The sequence below is a fragment of the Anabrus simplex genome, chromosome 4, assembly GCF_040414725.1.
Source record: "Anabrus simplex isolate iqAnaSimp1 chromosome 4, ASM4041472v1, whole genome shotgun sequence".
Taxonomy (NCBI): Eukaryota; Metazoa; Arthropoda; class Insecta; order Orthoptera; family Tettigoniidae; genus Anabrus; species Anabrus simplex.
The window spans coordinates 231637676-231662204 of NC_090268.1; the positions used below are offsets into that span (position 1 = coordinate 231637676).

The 24529-nt window shown below is 38.2% G+C and overlaps 1 protein-coding gene across 1 annotated transcript; it reads right to left on the minus strand.

Moving 5' to 3' along the window:
* Nucleotides 1–4227: 4227 nt before the first annotated feature.
* On the minus strand, nucleotides 4228–24284 carry LOC136872600 (UPF0449 protein C19orf25 homolog). The gene is made up of 3 exons (XM_068227495.1): nucleotides 23971–24284; nucleotides 23718–23890; nucleotides 4228–4545 (listed from the first exon to the last, which is right to left on the minus strand). Exons 2-3 carry the CDS (start codon nucleotides 23845–23847, stop codon nucleotides 4313–4315), a joined length of 363 nt encoding a protein of 120 aa, XP_068083596.1. The 5' UTR covers nucleotides 23848–23890; nucleotides 23971–24284; the 3' UTR covers nucleotides 4228–4312.
* Nucleotides 24285–24529: the final 245 nt, after the last annotated feature.

Here is a 24529-nt window from a genome sequence, read left to right on the forward strand (position 1 = left end):
TAAATGTTTTCTTCCAGTAAGTCCATACCTGTGAAGAGGATTGTGATGCGGGCTTCAAATCTAATCTTTCTTGTTTGTCCAACCCTTGTCCCGTTTCCCTACGGGGTCGGGTATGAGGTGAGATGAATTTGTCGTGGCGGTTTTTTTATGACCGGATGCCCTTCCTGACGTCAACCTCATCAGAGGAGTTAATGAGAGATGAAATGAATGACGTGATATATGATAGTAGGGAGAGGGTGAAACCCGGTGCCGGCACATAGCCTACTCCTGTCGAATAGCACCAAGGGGTCTGCTCAAGGCTTAACGTCCCCATCCGACGGACGAATCACCATCAACAGCGTCATATGCCCTCACTCCATATGAGCACTGCGGAGAGGTTTGGAATTTAATCCAGGCTTTTGGCACGCAATCTAGTGATTAGAAATTGTATACCACCACCTCCCCTACCCTGCCGGCCAACATTCTGATGGTGAAAATTTTTTCGACCAACGGGACTCGAACCGGCTAACCTCGGTGTTAGACCGTTTTTAGACTTCAGCGCCTTAACGATCATGGCCACCAGGCGGGCTTCAAATCTAATCTTTCTGGATCCAAAAATTTCTCCATATTCCGTTCCTTTATCGACAGACCTTAGCTCGTAAAACATTTTTGTTTTGCTACTTCTTACTATATGTTGAATAAACTGTAATAAGTTAATGCCAAATGTTGGTTTTATTAAACATGTAATAAACTCTCGGTGCTATGGATACATGAACAACTAAACAATCGATTCAAACTGTATGGTCCTTGTATCTTCACATGAAATGCGATCATAATCTTCTTCTTTTCTTTATGGGACCTCTAAATCTTAGTTCCTAATTAGCGTCGACCTCTAAGATCTTTAGCTACCATGTTTTTCCTTCATTCCCACCTAGATATACCTACTCCCTTCACAAAGCTGCAGTTTGTTCTTATTGGGTCTCCTTGGATTTTTTCTCTCTCTTCACCTGGTAGTCCTAGAGTGGAGAGTCTGATTCTACCCAGTGCCTCACATTCGAAATGTGTTCAGCTGATTCCTCTGCTTCATTGCATTTTCTACATATATTGTCTCTTATTACTTCATCGATCATGATAATAATAAATCAATTTTACTATTATTCTCATTACATAGTAGTCCCCCACAACAATGAAGAATGGTTTGCAATTTTCTGCTGACTAACAGGATACTGACTGTTCTTTATAAGACACTTCTCACTTTCTTTCGCACATAAAATTGTGTTTATTCATTGTAGAAACTAGTGTGCACAGGACAGACAGGACTAAAGTTTAAAACAGGTCAAGGTTTGCTACTATTAAGCTCTTTATCCTCATACTGTTTTGTACAGACTTCCAAAACTTTCCTCAGAAACAGTGCATTATGTTAAGTGTTAAGGAAATTCCTATCTATGGCAAAACAAGCAAGTAAATCCCCAGCACAATGCCACTCGAGATAATAAACACGCTAACCTACTCATTTCCCTGAAGGATCAGATAAGAGTCATGTTTCCATTCACAGAAAAGGTTTCCAGGTTCCTGCCAGAAATTTTAAACCAGCAGTTGGCAATATTTTGAGCACATTTATAAGATTGTGCTGCACTTCTGTACCTGTGCCACCAATGGCGCATGGTGGTAGGCGGAGGTGGAATTATATTGAGGTAGCTACTATAAAATTTCCATTAGGAATATCTGTTCATTGCTTGTAGTGGATGATAACTGAGGATGGCAGCGTATCGGGTGGCGATACATAGGGGGTTGATTGTAAATCACAAAGTAAACACACTTAAGATCATTCATCGTTCAAAGAACGGAGACAAAATCCAACTTCTGTGTTTTTGAAATTTAGTTCCAGTCGCACATCAGCGAAAACTGGTTACATCAATTCAATATGGCACATAAACATCAATGGCAGCAATACAGGCTTGACAACAACATGGCATGCTTCAAATAAGGTCATGAATCTCATTTCGAGATATTAACTCTCATCCGTCCTGTAGAGCAGCCCATAACATTCGACTCCCTAGAGCATCGCCACAAGCTCTATCGGACAGAAGTCGGGTGAACAAACAGGCCAATCCATGCAAGCAATATCCTCTGCTTCCTGGAAGCCAGCAACAAACTGTGCTCAGTAAGAACAAGTATTTTTGTTCCATCAGAGGAAGTTTGGGTCCACAACACCTTGGAATAACTAAACATGGGGTGCCGAGATTTCCTCACAATACCTGACAGGAGTAAACCCTTGTCGGGTTATCCCTTCAACGTCAAGGAGAGGTCTGTGAGTGGTTATCATTGTGTGTCTCCACACCATTACGGATCCACCTCCATATTTGTCCCTTTCCTCAACGTTGGAGGCCAGAAATTGTGTTCCTGGTTCTCTCCAGATGCAAATCCTTCGTGAATCATTCTGGAGACAGAAACTGGACTGATCCACAAAGAGAACACTGGCCCAAAATTCATCTGTTCAGTTGACATGTTGACAACTCTACACTACATGTCTTCTACTGTGAACATGCATCAGTACACATAGAGCAGGTCTTTGACAATGAAGACCTCCCTATCTAAAATTTTGTGTACACTGTTTGCCTCAATGCAACTGTTTCAGTAGATGCTGTGAGGTCAGATGCCAACTGCCTTGCAGAACGATGGTAATATGTCATGGCCTTATGCGCGTATGGCTAGATAATGGCCCTCTCGTTCTGATGTTGCTCTTGGTCGTCCTTGCTGTGCTCTGCAGGTTACAGTTTTGAACTATACAAACTGCTGCCATATCCGAGAAACATAGAATTATATATATAATAGGAATTAATTGAGGGATGTTCCACCATTCAATACAATATATAGTACATAATATTTATTAAGTGAAAACAGGTTTTGATTCTCTTGGAATTATCACCAGTTCACAGTAAATAAATAAATGGATCTTAACAACAATCAACATGAATGGTTGACATGGATTGTATGACATAAAACACATTAATATTTACAGAACATCCTAGGATCCAGGTCACAGATGACTGCAGTGCATTTGTACAATGTTGAACAGTGCTTAAAGATAATGCATAAAAGCTTGTTAAGTTGAGGAATACTGTGAGGTTCTGATTTGTTACTGTGGATATAAGAAACATATGTTAAAATGTTCAAATATTTGTAGTTGAATCGTCGATGGAGGGTAAAAACATGTATCAAACTTGAAGATCTTGTAAAATGCCTATGTTAATACAATATGCAGTTAAAAAGATTAGCTGAGGAGGTGGGGTAACATCCTTCGTTGTTTTGTAACATCTGCTCGGTTGTTGAAACTGTCGCTGTTATTGTTGTTGAAGTAAATGTTAAATGATGGTATGGCCTTGGCTGTATGGCACAGTATCGTAAAACACAGAATGATGTGTATCAGTAATAATATTTGTTTTACGTCTGTCCTAAATGCTAGATCTTAAATGCCAGGGTGTCTGTAATTTTGTCCCACAGGAGTTCTTTAACACGCCAGGCGCCAACAACATGGAGTTGTTATCTTTAAATAAAGGCGACCTGAGCTGGATCTGAATCCGCGAACTTGAGCTCAGAAAGACAATGACTAACCAACTGAGCCACTCAGGCTGGCGATGTGCATCAATACTCTAGTCACATCAACTTGAAACTATCCAGCTTCCATTCTTCCTACCATCTTCCACCAAAGGCAGTCTTCCAGGAATTTTCTCCATGCCATAACGGAACGGTAACATGGTGGCAGTTGATGTTGGACTGATATAAACAATCAACTCTGTGGTACGGACAGACAATCTCTGTTGTCATGGTTTTAAGGTGACTGGAAAGTCGCTTGCCATGTAGAATATGAGTTTACAGTGATGTATTTATATTGTACGGATAGTTGTTTACATTTGAGTGCCACATTGTATGACTGTATAGTGTATTGTACACAAGGAGGAGACATGATTGTTGCTTTAATTTTGGTCACCAGGGTGGATTTGCTCTCTCCTCATCAATCCCAGATTTTTCTACATCCATCTATTCTCAGACCTCGATGAGCTTCTTTCTACTTCCCAGGTTCTTCAGAAAGGGCGCTGCAACACTTATTGAAGGGCCATCTCAACAAATCTTCAGTCTTTATGCGTGAAGTGTAGGATAACAAGAAAGCCGGACATATACAGGAAAAGGGAAGAAATATATGATAAAGGATAAAGACAAATACAGCTGGTAAAAGATTAGGAACACAAGACAAACACAAATCACCATGAATGGAATATTATATTGCTAAAACTTTTAATAAAAATGTATTCAATAGCTCATAACTCCATATCTACTTCAAAGCACTAAGAGCTTGTTTACGGATGTCTTCTGCATTACTTTTCAGTTCCCTATCACTAGTGTGAAGTGCTTCATTTTGCAATTCCACTTTCTGCATCAGTTCTTTTAACTCACGATTCACTTCCACAAAACTTTTCACTTGTTGAAATAAGTATTCAGGACTGGTCGTGTTGTCACTTCCATTTCCAGGAAATAAGACAGTAGAATCTGAATTTGGAAATACTTCTGAAACAGAGCATAAAGGCAATCCTCAAAACAGGCTTGGATATTCAACTATACACCAATCACAATAGACAGAATTTCTTGGTAATACTAAATTCCCATGAAGGGAATTAGATATTTATCCACCAATAGAGCATAGAGGAATTGCTAGGCGGGCATTAATTCCATTGTGGAGTTTTATCTCCCGTATGCAGTTATCAGACTGTGCCACATAAGAGGCTTCTGATAAATTCACCTGCATACACCCCAGCATCAGTGGGTAGGGTCTGACACATCCCACTCTGACGAGTCTAGTGTCAGACCTAAGACGAAATGCTGGTTAATAGAGCAAACGCCTGAAAAGCCATACATCCAATTTTTGATCTGATTTTTGATATGCTCTATTGGTGGATAAATATCTAATTCCCTTCATGGGAATTTAGTATTACCATTTGGAATTGCTAGGCGGGCATTAATTCCATTGTGGAGTTTTATCTCCCGTATGCAGTTATCAGACTGTGCCACATAAGAGGCTTCTGATAAATTCACCTGCATACACCCCAGCATCAGTGGGTAGGGTCTGACACATCCCACTCTGACGAGTCTAGTGTCAGACCTAAGACGAAATGCTGGTTAATAGAGCAAACGCCTGAAAAGCCATACATCCAATTTTTGATCTGATTTTCGATATGCTCTATTGGTGGATAAATATCTAATTCCCTTCATGGGAATTTAGTATTACCATTTGGAATTGCTAGGCGGGCATTAATTCCATTGTGGAGTTTTATCTCCCGTATGCAGTTATCAGACTGTACCACATAAGAGGCTTCTGATAAATTCACCTGCATACACCCCAGCATCAGTGGGTAGGGTCTGACACATCCCACTCTGACGAGTCTAGTGTCAGACCTAAGACGAAATGCTGGTTAATAGAGCAAACGCCTGAAAAGAATTTCTTGAGTAAATAGTCCACATTATAGTTATTCTTGAGACACTATGTTACTGTTTAATGAAGGAAAGTAATCAATTTAAGAGAGATCATGTGTTGTTATATTTCTTATACACAATAGTACACATGGTTGTAAAGAAAAGACTTACTGTACAGGACGAAATGATTAAACATGAGCTCATTCCGTTCTGGACATACTCGAAAGAGATGACAAACATGTCAAATTATTACATTAGTTGTAGTGGAAGCCATTTCTTTTTAGTTTGGACAGTTAACAGTTCGATTCTTCAGTCTGTTGAAACTAATTTATGATTTAAAACTTTTTCAGAAAATATTTGAAAAATTAACAACAGATTAAACCTGAAAACTAAAAAATTTAATTAAAATAGAATGACAGGTTTCATTTTTGAAAGAACATCATCAGATTCTATCAAATCACACTTTTTAATAATGAAATTATGAACGGATTAATATTTTTAAAATGTAAAAACCATTGATGTTAAAACCTGTGTCTATTCTTCCAATAAACTGTCAAAATGTTATAACTTATATTAATGAAGTAATCCTCATGTGGTTCTTCTCTCCTCACTGGTCCACCTAGGAGTGTGATGCTGCACAATACACTTCCACTGGTGATGTCACTGACCTTACAAGAATTGTAATTATAGTCTATTATTATTAGGTATACCATTATTACTATTATCATAATCATTGTATTTTAATTTGTTTTGAATGATTTGGGCGATGTTTGATGAACAATAGTAAATTAATGAATTATATAACTTAATGAGGTTTGAATTGTTGTGTTTTCTTGATGTACTATTTTTTATAAATTATGTTATTGGCTTTACGTCCCACAAACTACTTTTATGGTTTTTGGAGACACCGAGGTGCTGGAATTTAGTCCTGCATGAGTTCTTTTACATGCCAGTAAATCTGCCGACGTGAGGCTGACGTATTTGAGCACCTTCAAATGCCACCGACTGAGCTAGGATCCAACCTACCAAGTTCGGGTTAGAAGGCCAGCGCCTCAACCGTCTGAGCCACTCAGCCCGGCAATATATATATAGGCCTATATTATTTTTATTGCTATTATTATTATTATTATTATTATTTTATCATTATTATATTTTAAGCTGTTTTGGAAATATTTTTGGGGCTGTTTAGCGAGTATTTGCACAATAATAAATTATATAACTTTTAATGGATTTTAAAGTGTTGTGCTTTACTGATATGATGTGTAATTTAAATAAGTAGAGTAAGTAGAGTGAAGAGTGGAGAATGGTTCATGTTTGTGGATTACTGTAGTCACGTCCTAGTTCGTGAACCATGGGCAACGGCTGAGTGGCCTAGTAAGTGGTCCTGAGAGTCGGGATACCAGTTGCTATGGAATTGGAGTGGGCATCTCGGACATATTCTGAGTCGTGGCCCTCCTTGTGCTCAGGCGGCTACGACTATACAATTCACCGGTGGTCCATGACCCGTTAAGAGGAGAGATCCTCACTTGGACTATGTGCAAGTAGGGTAGCATCCTGCTTCATGAATTTACCGAGCTCAAAACTTTAAGCAAGCCTCGGACCTACGGGAGTATGGGAGTCCCACTCCCATTTGACAGGCGAGGGACTCCTTGGAAACAACTTGGCGAACGAAATGGAATTCAATGGGGAGCTATCAATATTAATGGGGCTTATGGAAGAAAGAAAGTAGAACTGGCTGAGTCAGCAAAGAGGATGCATTTGGATGTGCTAGGAGTAAGTGATATTCGGGTAAGGGGAGATAACGAGGAAGAGATAGGAGATTATAAAGTGTACTTGACGGGTGTTAGAAAGGGAAGGGCAGAGTCTGGGGTAGGGCTCTTTATCAGGAATACCATTGCACGCAACACAGCTTCTGTTAGGCACGTAAATGAGCGAATGATGTGGGTAGATTTGTCAGTGGGAGGTATTAGGACTAGAATTATGTCCGTGTATTCACCATGTGAGGGTGCAGATGAGGATGAAGTGGACAAGTTTTATGAAGCATTGAGTGACATCGTGGTCAGGGTCAACAGCAAGGATAGAATAGTGCTAATGGGCGATTTCAATGCGAGAGTTGGGAATAGAACTGAAGGATACGAAAGGGTGATTGGTAAATGTGGGGAAGATATGGAAGCTAATGGGAATGGGAAGCGTTTGCTGGATTTCTGTGCTAGTATGGGTTTAGCTGTTACGAATACATTCTTCAAGCATAAGGCTATTCACCGCTATACATGGGAGGCTAGGGGTACCAGATCCATAATAGACTATATCTTAACAGACTTCGAATTCAGGAAATCTGTTAGGAATGTACGAGTTTTCCGCGGATTTTTCGATGATACAGACCACTATCTGATCTGTAGTGAACTAAGTATCTCGAGGCCTAGGGTAGAAAAAAGTGAAATCTGTCTGCAAACGAATAAGGGTAGAAAATCTCCAGGACGAGGAAATTAGACAGAAGTACATGGATATGATTAGTGAGAAGTTTCAAACAGTAGACAGTAAGGAGGTTCAGGATATAGAAAGTGAATGGGTGGCATACAGGGATGCTGTAGTAGAAACAGCAAGGGAATGCCTAGGAACAACTGTGTGTAAAGATGGGAAAAGGCGAACATCTTGGTGGAATGATGAAGTGAGAGCAGCTTGTAAACGTAAGAAGAAGGCTTATCAGAAATGGCTCCAAACAAGGGCCGAGGCAGACAGGGATCTGTATGTAGACGAAAGAAACAGAGCGAAACAAATAGATGTTGAATCCAAAAAGAAGTCATGGGAAGATTTTGGTAACAACCTGGAAAGGCTAGGTCAAGCAGCAGGGAAACCTTTCTGGACAGTAATAAAGAATCTTAGGAAGGGAGGGAAAAAGGAAATGAACAGTGTTTTGAGTAATTCAGGTGAACTCATAATAGATCCCAGGGAATCACTGGAGAGGTGGAGGGAATATTTTGAACATCTTCTCAATGTAAAAGGAAATCATCCTTGTGGTGTTGCGAACAGCCAAGCTCATGAGGAGGAGGAAAATGATGTTGGTGAAATTATGGTAGAGGAAGTGGAAAGGATGGTCAATAAACTCCTCTGTCATAAAGCAGCAGGAATAGATGAAATTAGACCTGAAATGGTGAAGTATAGTGGGAAGGCAGGGATGAAATGGCTTCATAGAGTAGTAAAATTAGCATGGAGTGTTGGTAAGATACCTTCAGATTGGACAAAAGCAGTAATTGCACCTATCTATAAGCAAGGGAACAGGAAGGATTGCAACAACTATCGAGGTATCTCATTGATTAGTATACCAGGAAAAGTATTCACTGGCATCTTGGAAGGGAGGGTGCGATCATTCGTTGAGAGGAAGTTGTATGAAACCCAGTGTGGTTTCAGACCACAAAGAGGCTGTCAGGATCAGATTTTCAGTATGCGCCAGATAATTGAAAAATGCTACGAGAGGAATAGGCAGTTGTGTTTACGTTTCGTAGATCTAGAGAAAGCATATGACAGGGTACCGAGGGAAAAGATGTTCGCTATAATGGGGGACTATGGAATTAAAGGTAGATTATTAAAATCAATCAAAGGTATTTATGTTGACAATTGGGCTTCAGTAAGAATTGATGGTAGAATGAGTTCTTGGTTCAGGGTACTTACAGGGGTTAGACAAGGCTGTAATCTTTCACCTTTGCAGTTCATAGTTTACATGGATCATCTGCTGAAAGGTATAAAATGGCAGGGAGGGATTCAGTTAGGTGGAAATGTAATAAGCAGTCTGGCCTATGCTGATGACTTGGTCTTAATGGCAGATTGTGCCGAAAGCCTGCAGTGTAATATCTTGGAACTTGAAAATAGGTGCAATGAGTATGGTATGAAAATTAGCCTCTCAAAGACTAAATTGATGTCCGTAGGTAAGAAATTGAACAGAATTGAATGTCAGATTGGTGATACAAAGCTAGAACAGGTCAATAATTTCAAGTATTTAGGTTGTGTATTCTCCCAGGATGGTAATATAGTAAGTGAGATTGAATCAAGGTGTTGTAAAGCTAATGCAGTGAGCTCGCTGTTGCAATCAACAGTATTCTGCAAGAAGGAAGTCAGCTCCCAGACGAAACTGTCGTTATATCGGTCTGTTTTCAGACCAACTTTGCTATACAGGAGCGAAAGCTGGGTGGACTCAGGATATCTTATTCATAAGTTAGAAGTAACAGACATGAAAGTAGCAAGAATGATTGCTGGTACAAACAGGTGGGAACAATGGCAGGATGGTACTCGGAATGAGGAGATAAAGGCTAATTTAGGAATGAACTCGATGGATGAAGCTGTATGCATAAACCGGCTTCGGTGGTGGGGTCATGTGAGACGAATGGAGGAGGATAGGTTACCTAGGAGAATAATGGACTCTGCTATGGAGGGTAAGAGAAGTAGAGGTAGACCAAGATGACGATGGTTAGACTCGGTTTCTAACAATTTAAAGATAAGAGGTATAGAACTAAACGAGGCCACAACACTAGTTGAAAATCGAGGATTGTGGCGACGTTTAGTAAATTCACAGAGGCTTGCAGACTGAACGCTGAAAGGCATAACAGTCTATAATGATAATGTATGTATGTATGTATGTATGTATGTATGTATGTATGTATGTATGTATGTATGTATGTATGTATGTATGTAAGAGTGGAGAATCCTTTGTGACAATTGAGGTTATTCTGGTTTACTTTCTTTTGCAATATGAATTTCTATCAACTTCTTTATGTATAGAGATTTTTATTTTATTATTAGGATGAGAATTGACTCAGTCTACTCTGAGGGTGCAGAGAAGGATGAAGTTGACAAGTTTTATGAAGAGCTGAGTGACATCGTAGTCAGGGTAAACAGCAAGGATAGAGTAGTGCTAATGGGCAATTTCAATGGAAGAGCTAGAAATAGAACTGAAGGATATGAAAAGGTGATGGGTAAATGTGGGGAAGATATGGAAGCTAATAGGAATGGGAAGCATTTACTAGATTTCTGTGCTGGTATAGGATTGGTAGTTATGAATACATTCTTCAAGCATAAGGCTATACACTGCTTCACATGGAAGGATAGGGTCACCAGATCTATAAAAGACTATATCATACTATATCATAACAGACTTTGAATACAGGAAATCTTTTAGGAATGTGTGGCTAGTCTGGGGATCTTTTGATGATACAGACCACTGTCTGATCTGTAGTGAACAAAGTATCTTTGCACCTAACATAGAGAAAGTGAAATCCGTCTGCAAATAAATAAGGATAGAAAATCTCCAGGGCGATAAAATTAGACAGAAACACATGGATATGATTAGTGAAACATTCCAAACAATAGACAATAAGCAGGTCCAGATATAGAAGGAGAATGAGTGGCATACAGGGATGCTGTAGTAGAAACAGCATGGGAATGCCTTGGAACAACTGTGTGTAAAGATGGCAGAAAGAAATCTTGGTGGAATGATGAAGTGAGAGTACCTTGCAAACATTAAAAAAGAGAAGGCATATCAGAAATGGCTCCAAACAAGGATTGATGCAGACAAGGAACTGTACATATATCAAGGAAACAGAGCAAAGTTGCATCCAAGAAGTTGTGGGAAGATTTTGATAATAAAAAAAATAAAAAATAAAAATAATAAAAATCTGGAAAGGCTAGGTCAAGCAGCAGGGAAACCTTTCTGGCCTGCAATAACGAATCTTAGAAACAGAAAGAAAGAGGAAATGAACAGTGTTTTGAGTAAATCAGGTGAACTCATAATAGATCCCAGGGAATCATTGGACAAGTGGAAGGAAAATTTTGAAAACTCAACTAAAAAGGAAATTATTGTGGTGACTTAACAAACCAAACTTACGAGGAGGACAATGATATTGGTGAAAATACATTTGAGGAAGTGAAAAGGATGGTAAATAAACTGCACTGTCAAAAAAGTTGCTGGAAAAGATGAAATTAGACCTGAAATGGTGAAATATTGTGACATTTTCCTCATATGGATTTTGAATAAGTATCCTTTGAGTGAGTGAGGGAGAACACAATTTTAAATGTGACATAATGACAACATGTCAACATGATAATTTTCATAAATTGAAGTAATAATAATAGAGTTTGAGAAGATGGAATAATATCTCATCATTTATTACGATGTCACCACATCGATACTTCAAAAAATGCTTATGGAAACTCAGAATTCAAGATACGACCTGACTGGAGTAGTACAAGCGCAGCAAGAAGACACAGCCTATTGTTGCTAATTCTCATTCTTGCTTTGGACACGAAGGAGATCAGACGTGAACGCTAAGCCTTAATATTTATCTTCTTAACTGCCGTGTTCCGAGTACATATCGTCGCGTATACGACAGAACGGTTTGCGACTGTCATACGGTCGGACAGCTGAATTTTAATATTAAGAAATTTATTTAACTGTGATTCTTCAAATATTACATCTCAATAATTTTCGACTGCATGTGTCTTATATTAATCAATAATTAATTTGCATGTGTTTGGTTCACAAAATAATGTGTAATGTTATTTGGCAGTGCGCAGTGAATATGAATGTTTTCTTAATCTGTGTGTACAACATCAAGAGTGAGTGAACATGTGAGGCACCAGGACAACGCCAAGATGGATTATAACACATCACCAGACCCTGGTGGTGGCCGGTTCATCTAAAGATAAGTCCTTACTTCATTAACTTTGTAGTTAGTGCTCTTTTTCAGGTCATGATTTTCTGAATATATATATATTTGTGATAATGAGCAGAACATATAGAAGGTTTGGAAATATGAAAGTGATATCATGTCATTGAGTAAAATAGAATCTCCAGAGATGTAAATCTTCATTTAATAACGTCAAGCTATGCGATTTCATTAATTTAATTGTACCACAATTCTTAGTATTGAATTTCTGGAAGTCATTCATCAACATATATGAATTTTAATGGTGTTACAGTGGTCAATATTATTAGAATACTTGATTGTGCCTGTATTGCTGTAGAGCAGGAATTTTATTTCAGAGTAGTGTAGCTGGATTATGATAGAATTGTGTGGTAATTTTATTACAGGAGCGGCGAAGACAGTGTCAGCTACATGTTTTGTGAAACTACGTGTCATTGTGAAACCATGTGTTTATTATGAGCCTGCGTATTTATTGAGATTGTGAGGAATCTGTTGAATGTAGGATCTTCGCACATGAGAACGAATAGGTCGTTCAGTATAATGAATTCATATGAAGGCGACGGATATAGCATTCTTCGATATGAATCAAATAAGTATTAGAAGCCGCATGTTAACTTCTGCTCTCGTTATTTATTCTAGGTATGTTTCTACAGGAACCCAACCAGATCCTGTGACCAGCAGCATCATTGTACATTGTACAAGTGCATATTAATTTTCTTACAGCTGTTCGTGTGGGAGTGATCCAGAAACATTGATCCTGTGCGGCTATGCAATTTAGATATATTTGGGAATGTATTTTATCCATTCCAGGATGAGCTGATGCCACGTTATTGTATTTCTATTCGCATGTTAGTGCTCAATTCTTTTCTTATTTTGAGATGACGTTACATGCATATCATATCTTCAAAATGAATTCTTTCAATTTCACGATATCTACATTTTATTGAATTGTATGATTTGATATAAGGGAAAAATCTCTTTCATATTTTAACAAATGTCTATATGTTGCTGTCATTAATGTAATGGTAATCTATCTTTATTCTAACCGAACAACCTAAAGGCGAGCACTATCTGACGTGAAGATTTTTCTTTAGAACCGTGGGCGAAGGCATAATAACTCACTCAATTATATAAATCTTACAACTCTTATATTATGTTTCAAGTCGTACATCTATAAACGTTTACACCACAATTTCTGATGACATTTCAAGTCTTTCTTATAAGATTTTAAATATTCAATTTAAGATTGTCATAATTCATTAATTTAATAATGTAAAGATTTATTTAAACTTTCATATGGACTAACGTTAAGATAATTTTGTAAAGTCAATTGTATTTCACGACCATGTTGTTATCATATTTAAAGTATGCCATTGTTAAAGATTATTACCGCCATTATAACCAACCTCTTTTCTTATCAATGTAATGTTGCTCCTTCACAACAATGAAAAGATATGTATATAAACCAGCCATCCCGTATTTAATTTCATCATTTATGGATAGGAAATACTTTCATATCCCTTCATTTTGATCAAATTTCTACCATTGCACGAGATGCCTGTCTGTCTCAGATATTATTTTAATATTTAGTGGTGATGTCTGTCGTGAGAACCTACACTTATGAGATATGAATCTTATGTTTTAATAGAGCTAAGCTATGATAAGATATTTAAATGGTTATATGCCAACCCTACCTGTGTAATTAAAGTGATTGATGACATCCTATAATAATAATAATAATAATAATAATAATAATAATAATAATAATAATAATAATAATAATAATTCATATTCGATGATATTAAGATGTACATATTTATTGTGTTGTTGATAGGTTTGCTAGGATGCCATCATATGAGTAATCTATTGTGCATTATATTATATGTTTCGATGTCCAATTTCAACCACTACATCTTGTTATATTTGATATCCAAATTAAGGGCGTAATATTGTAACATATTTGGCTCCCAAACTTTGGGGCAGTTCCATGGGCCCCCATGCCATTGTGTTACAATATATAGGGAACACAGGGATGAAATGGCTTCATAGAAGAATAAGATTAGAATGGAATGTTAGTAAGACACCTTCTGATTGGACTAACACAGTAATTGCACTTATCTATAAGCAAGGGAGCAGGAAGGACTGCAACAAGTATTAAGGTATTTCATTGATCAGTATGCCAGGCAAGGTGTTCACTGGTATTTTGGAGGGGGGGAGGGGTAGACCAGTGGTTGTAATTTGGATGAAAACCAGTTTGATTTCAGACCACAGAGGGGCTGTCAGTATGCACCAGGTAATTGAAAAAAAGCTATGTCCATTTCGAAGATCTAGAGAAGGCATATAACAGAGTACCGGCGGAAAGGGTATTCACCATACTGGGGAACTACTGCATAAAGGATAGATTATTAAAAGCAATCACAGGCATTTATGGTGACAATTGGGCTGCGATAAGAATTGATGGTAGAATGAGTTCATGGTTCAAGGCACTTACAGGGGTTAGACGAGGCTGTAATCTTTCACCTTTGTGGTTCATAGTTTACATGGATCATCTACTGAAAGGTATAAAGTGACAGGGAGAGATTAGGTTAGGTGGAAATGTAATAAGCAGTTTGGCCTATGCCGACAACTTAGTCTTAATTGCAAATTGTGCCGAAAGCCTGTAGTCAAATATCTTGGAACTTGAAAATAGGTGCAATGAGTATGATATGAAAATTAGCCTTTCAAAGACTAAATAGATGTCACTAGGTAGGAAACCTAAGAGAATTGAATGTCGTATTGGTTATAGAAAGCTGGAACAGGTAGATAATTTCAAGTATTCGGGATATGTATTCTCCCAGGATGGTAGTATTGTGAGATTGATTCAATGTGCAGCAAAGCTAATGCAGTGAGTTTGCAGTTGCAATCAACAGTATTCTGTATGAAGGAAGTTAGCTCCAGACAAAACTATCTCTACACCGGTCTGACAGGCCAACTTTGTTTCACGGGAGTGAATGCTGAGTGGACTCAGGATATCTCATTCGAAAGTTAGAAGTAACAGACATGAAAGTAGCAAGAATGATCGCTAGTTCAAACAGGTGAGAACAATGGCAGAAGGAGAAAAAGACAAAGTTAGGACTGAATTCAATTGATGAAGCTGTGAGCATGAACCAGCTTCGATGGTGGGGTCATGTGAGGTGAGTGGAGGATGAAAGGTTATCTAAGAGAATAATGGACTCAGTTATGGAGGGTAAGAGAAGTAGAGGGAAACAAATTAAAATGACAATGGTTAGACTCAGTTTTTAACGATTTTAAGATAAGGGGTATAGAACTAAGCTACAGAGCTAGTTACAAACAGAGGATTGTGGCGGCATTTAATAAATTCACAGAGACTTGCAGACTGAATGCTTAAAGGTATAACAGTCTATAATGAAAATGTATACATGTATGTTTTATTATGTGTAATATTTTAAAATCTATGCTGATGTCTAAAGTGGTGAGCATTGTCATATGTGACCCATTGTGCAGAGGAGGAACATAGTCAGATTCTTCATTTTTGAAACTTGTTGTTTTAAAATTGGCAGAAGATACTCAGCATTTTAAAAAAGAGGTCATGCTTCGAGGTACAATACTTCAGGAGAAACAAATTATTGAATGTTGCTAGTAAGAAAACTTTATTTTAAGAAAAACGCAATTACAGCTTTCACTAATTTTCTTACCAACTCTACAAAGGTTTCATGACATTGAGTGGCGAAGACTCGAACCTCTGCATAACTTTGCTAAAAAGGCCCATAGGTAGCACAAGAAGTCTAAACACAAATGCAATTTTTATATCACAGAATCTTTCGTTCAACTCTGATGTAAAATGTCCTTTGTCGACTTTGGGTCCCCTTACACACAATGGGTTAAATATATATATTCAAAGAAGGCTGAGTGTCTGTTATGTCTAACTGCTTTTTTATGTTCTTTGTACCTCGTGTGGAAATTAAGTTTCATTTGCCCAAAGTATGTTGCATTTCAATTTGGTTCTTGGCATTTGAGTTTATGATTGGGAAAAATGGTCTTTTTGTTTAGATTACATTTACTAATTTTTTTGGTAATGTGTAGTTAGTTCTGAGGGCTATTTTAAATCCTTGCTTTTTGAATATGTTAGCTATTTTGTACACGATTTATTCACGAAATTGGGAACTACAAATTTATCATTTTTAGGTGAGGGTGTGTTTAGATTTTTCCATTGTTTTACTTTAATATCCAGTCTACTGTGTTGGATGGATTGTTGTTTTCCATAACAATTTGTTTTATTATTTGCATTTTGTAGTTAAAATCTGTTTTATTCATTGGTATGGTTACAGAGAGAGAGTTACTAGAAAAAGACACAAAATTCAACTATGGAGGGTTACCAACTTACGGATTAGTAAAAGAAACACAAGTCAGTGTGATACAAGTAGGCTTATGGAATTTTGCTCGTCTGAGTAGCGTACTGTATGCTGTCATCAGAGGGCCTTGATCAGGATCACACAATCACTGGTTCAGACATTACCGAGCTCGATAGTTGCAGTCGCTTAAGTGCAGCCAGTATTCAGTATTCAGGAGATAGTAGGTTCGAACCCCACTGTCGGCAGCCCTGAAGATGGTTTTCTGTGGTTTCCCATTTTCACACCAGGAAAATGTTGGGGCTGTACCTTAATTAAGGCCACAGCCGCTTCCTTCCCCTTCCTTCCCACTCCCAGCCCTTCCTTGTCCCATCGTCGCCATAAGACCTATCTGTGTCGGTGCAACGTAAAGCAACTAGATGCTGCTGCTAGGTTCAGATATTTGTTGGAGTTAGCTGCCTTTAGAACCATCTGCCTGGCATAAGTAAGGTCCTCCCAGGTTCCTTTTAAATTCCTTGATGTGTAAATAGCTCCTTCCTGGCGCAATAACTACACATCTGGGGTTTATTACCATATTTACACCCAATACCTATGGCTCCAGTCGTCACTCAAGTTTTATATTCAGTTAGAATGTCACCTGTGTCATTCAATACTAGATTATCAGTGTCCTCATTTGAATCCACTGGAATGTCGAATACACTAAGGTTATTTCCAAGTTGATACTGTTCCAACTGATCGTAATTGTATTTTACCTCTGCGAGCTCTTTATTTCTATTTGATCTTGCTATATTTGACGCACTCCAATGAACCATTACATTATGACCTCAACCTAGCAATATTTATTACATTTGGAGTATGATGATAGCATGCTATATGCAGCGTAGGTCTACAGCTTCCAGCATCAGATGGGAAAAGTCGTCGATATCTCAGAGTTTGATAGAGATCAAATTGTGACAGTGCGGTGTCTTGGTATTAGCATCTCCAAAACAGTGCGGCTTGTTGGCTGCTCTTGAGTCGCCATTGTGAGCACATATCAAAAGCGGTGCAATATGGACAAACAATAACACATCGCCCAGTTGTGTGATGACAGCGGCTATTTGATGTCAGAGGCCAGCGAAGGCTGCATATTCTTCAGTACAACCACAGGTCCCCGGTCATAAGCTATAAATTTCATTTTTGTTCTGTATTGAGTGCAATAATAAGAAATAAACTTTTCAATACAATATTGTATTGTATATATATAGGGCCACAGTTTGAGAAATTGCTCAGAGGTATAATAGTGGTGAACAGTGCAATATTTCATTCCACACAATCAGCAAACACAGCTATATATCGGGCTGCAGAGTCGAAGAGAGCCGTCATACCCCAATGATGACTGCACTCCACTGACAGTAGTGAAAGAGATGGGCACAAAATCAATGATAGTGGACTGTGGATGATTGGAGAAAGGTTACCTGGTCCATTGAATCCCGATTTTTACCAATGGCCGAGCATGTGTACACCGATTACCATCAAACATTATGGCATCTGGTTGTACTATTGGGTGGAAACAGGCTGGTGGAACAGGTGTGATGGTCTGGGCAATGTTTTCACGTGACACACTGTAGCCTATTATTGTGGTACACTAATTCCTTACAGTTGTCTGGTATCTGAATGTTACTGGAAACAAAGTTAATCCATTCATATCCACAGTGTGCCCTGCTAGTAATGGCCAATTCCAACAGGGCAATGTGCCATGCCACACTGCCAGGTTTGTGAATGACTGATTTCAGGAACATATTAGTGAATTTGCTTTAACCTTTAAGCTGCACATTTGACTGTAATCGAAAGATATATCTTCTCCATTCATTGTGATATTCACCTTTAGTCCACTTACGAATAACAATGTCGCTGTTTGCTGAGTTACTCTTCTTTACTTTTGAGCTAAATATTGCACTACATTAATTATATGCAGAACTCTACTCTGATGGAATTCAGTAACAAAGCCTGAAGTCACTATCTTATTGATATATATATATATTTTTTTTACAATTTGCTTTACCAACACAGATAGGTCTTTTGGTGATGGTGGGATAGGAAAGGGCTAGGAGTGGGTAGGAAGCAGCCGAGGCCTTAATTAAGCTACAGCCCCAGCCAGCATTTGCCTGGTGTGAAAATGAAAAACCATCGTCAGGGCTGCCAACAGTGAGGTTCGAAACCACTATCCTCCAAATGCAAGCTGACAACTACATGAACCAAACCAAGCAGCCACTCACTCCATAATATTGTTGTTTCTTCGGTAATAAAATCTCCTTCAGAATGTTTATAAGAGTCAACAGTAATGCATAGTTGAAGTCCATCAATAGTTATTATTTACTTGAGCCAATTCCTATTACCCAATAGAACCTGTTACTCACTTAAAATACAGGATTTGATAACATTACTCGTTTGCTTTATAATTGGATTCTTTTGTGAACAAGTGAAAAATAACTGTGAAGAATAAGGTTAATGTTGTGGCCCTCAAATAGCCTAGATATGAACCCTACTGAATGTTAATGCTTAGACTTGGAGAAGTGGATTCATGTTACATCACCACTGCCCTGAAGAGTACACCAACTGGAAGATTTGCTGTTGCACTTGTGGTATGAGAAGCTACAGGATGCCACCTCGCCGAGTGGGCATGGTTCTGCGAGCTAAAGGTGGTTCTATAGCCTACTATATTACTTAGATGGTCATAATATAATGGCTCACTGATCTATCTCTTTTCGAGTGGATGTATGTTTCTTACAAATTGTACAAAATTATTTTAATTATCCTCCTAGTCAATACTTTAGGAAAGGTTATTCCAGTGAAGCTCAACTTGTAGGATTCCAGCACGATAAAGCAGATATTGTAGATTCAGGGGGTCAGATGGTAGATCATGGGAAATTACTGACAAAAATGAGGGCAATTGGACTAGACAAAAGAGTGGTTGAATGAGTGGCTACATTTCTAGAAAACAGAACCCAGAGAATTAGAGTAGGTGAAGCGTTATTTGATCCTGTAATGATTAAGAAGGGGATCACGCAGGCAGTATTAATGGACCTTTATGTTTTCTTATATATAAAAATGATATGAGTAAAGATCTGCAATCACAGATAAGGATGTTTGCGGATGATGTCATACTGTATACAGTAGTAAATGAGTTGCAGGACTGCGAGAGGCTGCAGGGGGACTTAAACAACGTAGTGAGATGAACAGCAGACAATGGTATGAACGTAAATGGGATGAAAAGTCAAGTTGTAAGTTTCGCCAAGAGGAAATGTCCTCTCAGTTTTATTTATTATGTTGGTGGGGTGATAGCACCTCACAGGGAACAATGTAAGTACCTAGATATTAATGTAAGGAATGATCTTCATTGGGGTAATAATATTAACAAGTTAGTTAAGAAAGGTTACAGTTCTCTTCACATAATTATGCGAATATTTAGGGATTGTAGTAAGGATGTAAAGTCTCTGGTAAGACTGCAGTTAGATTACGGCTTTAGTGTATGGGTCGCTCCTCAAGACTACTTGGTACGAGAACTGGAAAAAATTCAAAGGAAAGCAGCAAGATTTGTTCTGGGTGATTTCCAACAAAGGAGTAGTGTTACTAACATGTTGCAAATTTTGGGATGGGAAGACTTGGGAGTAAGGAGATAAGATGCTCAGCTATGTAGTATATTTTGAGCTGTCACTGGTGAGTTGGCGGAATGACATAAATAGAAGAATAAGCATGAGTAGAGCTTTTACAAGTAGGAAAGATCATATGAAGATAAAGTTGGAATTCAAGAGGACAGATTGGGGCAAATATTCATTTATAGGGCAAGGAGTAAGGGATTGGAATAAATTATCAAGAAAAGTGTTCAATAAATTTCGAGTTCATTGAAAATATTTAAGGAAAAGCTAGGTAAACAATTATAAATAAATGTAAATATGAGGTAAACAACTGATAGGAAATCTGCCACCTGGACAACTGCCTAAATGCAGATCACTGATGATTGATTGATTGATTGATTTAGCATTACATCAAGAAATAGACACGTTCTGACCCAACATAGGGTAATCCTCAGTACTATATATATATATAATAAACTAAAAACATTAGACACACAATATAAAGTGCTTGTTAAAATGTTTTTTCTTAAAAAACATGATGAAAATTTAAAATATGAGGTGGTGGTCATTAAACCAGTTAAACTGCGCGCTTTCTATAAGGCCATCTAGGTAATCTACCTTGAACTGATGTAGTACAAGATAGTTTGGTTTTCTACTGTTAGATGTCTCTACCATTGGTCTAAGTGCCCCCTCTGGTGGGATCAATGATGATTAATTCTTAAGGGAAAAATGATTTTTACTATTGGATAATCTTAGTTTTGGAAGATTGTTTTGTCCATGTTTCAAAGTAGGATCCTTGATGGTTTTCTTGTAGAGCCAGAATATCACAGTCACGTTGTTTACACATTTCAGCTAGAAGCAGTTCTTTATTTGCAGAGAGCCCTTCGATATTTATTGAAGTTATCACCAGAGGTGGCTTTGAAAAAAGCTGTTTAATCGTCATGAGAAGCATGGCACAAGTAAGAGGAAGGAAGGCCAGGACTCATCTAAGGGCCCTGTGGTCGCCTATCCATTTTCCTAAGATAAGAGCCCCTGCAGCCCCTTTTAGTCGCTTCTTACGACAGGCAGGGGATACCTTGGATGTATTCTACCGCCCCCACCCACAGGGGGATTTTGTATGGACAGATGGAACTGCCGTATGTCTGCCCGGACTTCAAAATGGAATAATATCTGAAGGGAGAATGAATAGGAGATGTGTTTTGTTTGAATCCTGGAGATTACCCTGCCCTCATCATTAAAGTTTCTTTCTTAAATACCAGGGTAATATGTGAAGAGCCATCATGACTGATACAGACAACATACATTTTGCTGACATCAGCATTATGTAGCACAGAGTAATTACACAGCGTGGCTAGGATATTTTTTAATAATAATGTTTTGATGTTTATGGCTTTATATCCCACTAATTTTACAGTGTTTTGAGACGCCGAGGTGCTGGAATGTAGTCCCGCAAGAGTTCTTTTACAGTAATGGATATATACTACAAGAACAATCATCTGAGACTCAACTCCAGCAAAATTCAAGTTTGTGCCTTTCATCTACGTAATAAAGAAGCTGGTAGAGAACTGCGCATGGAATGGAGTGGAGTAGTCCTTGAACACTGTTATTCACCAAAGTACCTTAGTGTGAAACTGGACAGAACATTATCTTTCAAACAACACTGTCAGAATACCAAACAAAAGGTGTGCTAGGAATAATATTATTAGAAAACTAACAGGCACATCTTTGGCTGCATACCCTCATGTCCTACACACATCTGCCCCAGCCCTCTGTCTATCAGCTGCGGAATATGCATCGCCCATATGGAGAAACTCTGCCCATGCTAAGCAAGTAGACACTGCTGTGAACAAGACTGGTTGCATAATTAGAGGGTGTCTGAGACCAACTCCAACAGAAAATATTTATTGCTTCTCAAGTATATTTTCGGACTATGGAGGTAGCTAAAGCTCTGTTCAGCCTTGAATGATGAAGCAGACAACATAATCAAAAAATGCACTAAGTTTTCAACATTACTGAACATTGCCTGAACATTACATTTCTTGTAATATATTGCTAACATCATTGACACAAGACACATCATTCTTCTGAAGAAACATCTTCACCTCAACAGAAAAAGACAGGTGATGACCTGGATTTCTGGATAATTTTGATGTCAACTTGTTCTTGCTGAAGCCACCCTTGATAACATACCTTCTAGTCGCAAGAGATCCAAGTGAGCAAATCCTGATTTTAGATCTTTCATTTCAGCACTACATCAATGATGCATAATATTCTTCCTGTAACAGGCATTGACATCTTTAGGAACCGAATCTACTACCAAATCTGTGAACTGTGTACTTTATTCTCGTCAATGACATGGAATTTAAATGAAAAAAAAAAAAGAAATGGCGTATGGCTTTTAGTGCCGGGAGTGTCAGAGGACATGTTCGGCTCGCCAGGTGCAGGTCTTTTGATTTGACTCCCGTAGGCGACCTGCGCGTCGTGATGAGGATGAAATGATGATGAAGACGACACATACACCCAGTCCCTGTGCCAGCGAAATTAACCAATGATGGTTAAAATTCCCTACCCTGCCGAGAATCGAACCTGGGACCCCTGTGACCAAAGGCCAGCACGCTAACCATTTAGCCATGAAGCCGGACATGGGATTTAGGCCTAAATGATAATTTTCTATGTTTTCATGTATGTCTTAAACAATTTTTTTTTTTTTTTTTAAACATTCTGCATGTTTTCTAAAACCATGTCAACACATTTAATCAAGCCTGATAGAGTATACTGCCATCTTCTGATCCTACAGTGATTAAGAGAGGGTTCTGTAAGGGAATATTGGAACTGCCAACTTCTGATCCTACAGTGTGATTAAGAGAGGGTTCTGCAAGGGAGTAACATTGGAACTTTATTTCCTTGTATATGTAAAAAAAAGTAAACTGATCACAGATAAGTCTTTTTGTGGATGACGTTATACTATATAGAGAAATATGTAATAGGATTGTGAGCGACTGCAAAAAGACTTTGACAATGTTGTGACATGGAAGCTGAAAATGAAATGATAGTAAACAGGATGAAAAGTCAGGCTGGAAGTTTCACCAAGAGAAAATGTCCTCCCAGTTTTAACGAAGGTGCTGATGCAGTAAAAGTACCTCATGGGGATCAATGCAGGTACCTAGCTGTTAACATAAGAAAAGATCTTCACTGGGTTACTCACATTAACGAGGTTGTAAATAAAGGTTACAGATCTCTCCATATGGTTATAAGTGTATTTAGGGATTGTAGTAAGGATGTAAAGGAGAGGGTGAGCTGCTCGACATTCCATTTTCTTTAAAATAAGTAATTTCCCTGGATGTAAGTGACAATATCGACTGCTGTCCACGCATGCAATTCCGTTTTACGTTATGTTCAATGTAAAAAATTGTACATAACCTACAAAATCCGAAACTTTCAATTTCAGTTTAATTGGGTAATTTGGAAATGTAGGCCATACATTGTTCTGGGGTGGGGGTCATAAAAATGAAATTACAATAAAACTACAGAAAACGTAGTTGAAAACAGACATACGTGAAGTCAAAAAAGTTTGCAATGAAAAGTATACTTGCATAAAACGTTAAGATTACCTCTAACTGCTCCATTTGGTGCTAAGGTAAATACAACATCATCACTAGGAGCATTTTCTAAATCTTCAACGAGAAATTCGTTCGCAGGTGGTTTAGGCCTGGGTAGTATATTCGATTTCTTCTTGAACATAACCACGAAGACGAAGTTGATATGTCTGTGTCTCCGAGTGTCTCTATAATAATAATAATAATAAAATGATAATAACAATAAATGAAGAATGTGACCATACACACGAGAATAAATTTACCCCACCTTTCCTCGAAAGTTCTTCACTTCATTCCCTTCATTAATCGCGGGTCAAAAATCATTTTAAAAATTAACGGAGGATATCTGAAATAGCCTAGAGCCGAGATCCTTCCTTTATGCTTGACAGAGACCACACAAAGAATCGTTAGAGTCGTTCTTATTACCGGTATAGATAAAGAACGGATACTGCTAAAATCTGAAAAATGCAATCATTTTCTGTGTTGCTGTTGGCGAGCTTGAATTGTGACAGCTAGGGCCAATTTCCCATTCTGCTTGAAGTAATTTGCAATACTTCACCTTAACCAAATACAGTACTGTATTTGCCTTAACTCTAGGCCCAGTTACCACAAGTCTGTTATTAAATTGACAAGTGAGAAGAGCAAAGTAGATATGAGAAGTAATGATGTGCGCGAACAAATATAGTAGAGACAATACGCGACACTGCCGGATTTAGCCTCGTTTTAATGGGAGACAAGTCGCAAGTGGCGTGACCTAAAAAATCGCGCTAAATTCAAATATCAATGGAAATGTATACACGGAAATGGATAAATAAATTATATCTAGA

Excerpts from the sequence above, each read along its gene's own strand:
- LOC136872600 (XM_068227495.1), bottom strand. The coding sequence starts at position 23,847 with ATGTTCAAGAAGAAATCGAATATACTACCCAGGCCTAAACCACCTGCG. Across the intron at positions 4,546-23,717 it reads ACCAAATGGAGCAGTTAGAG|AAGTATTTCCAAATTCAGAT; the intron begins GTAATCTTAACG and ends GCTCTGTTTCAG.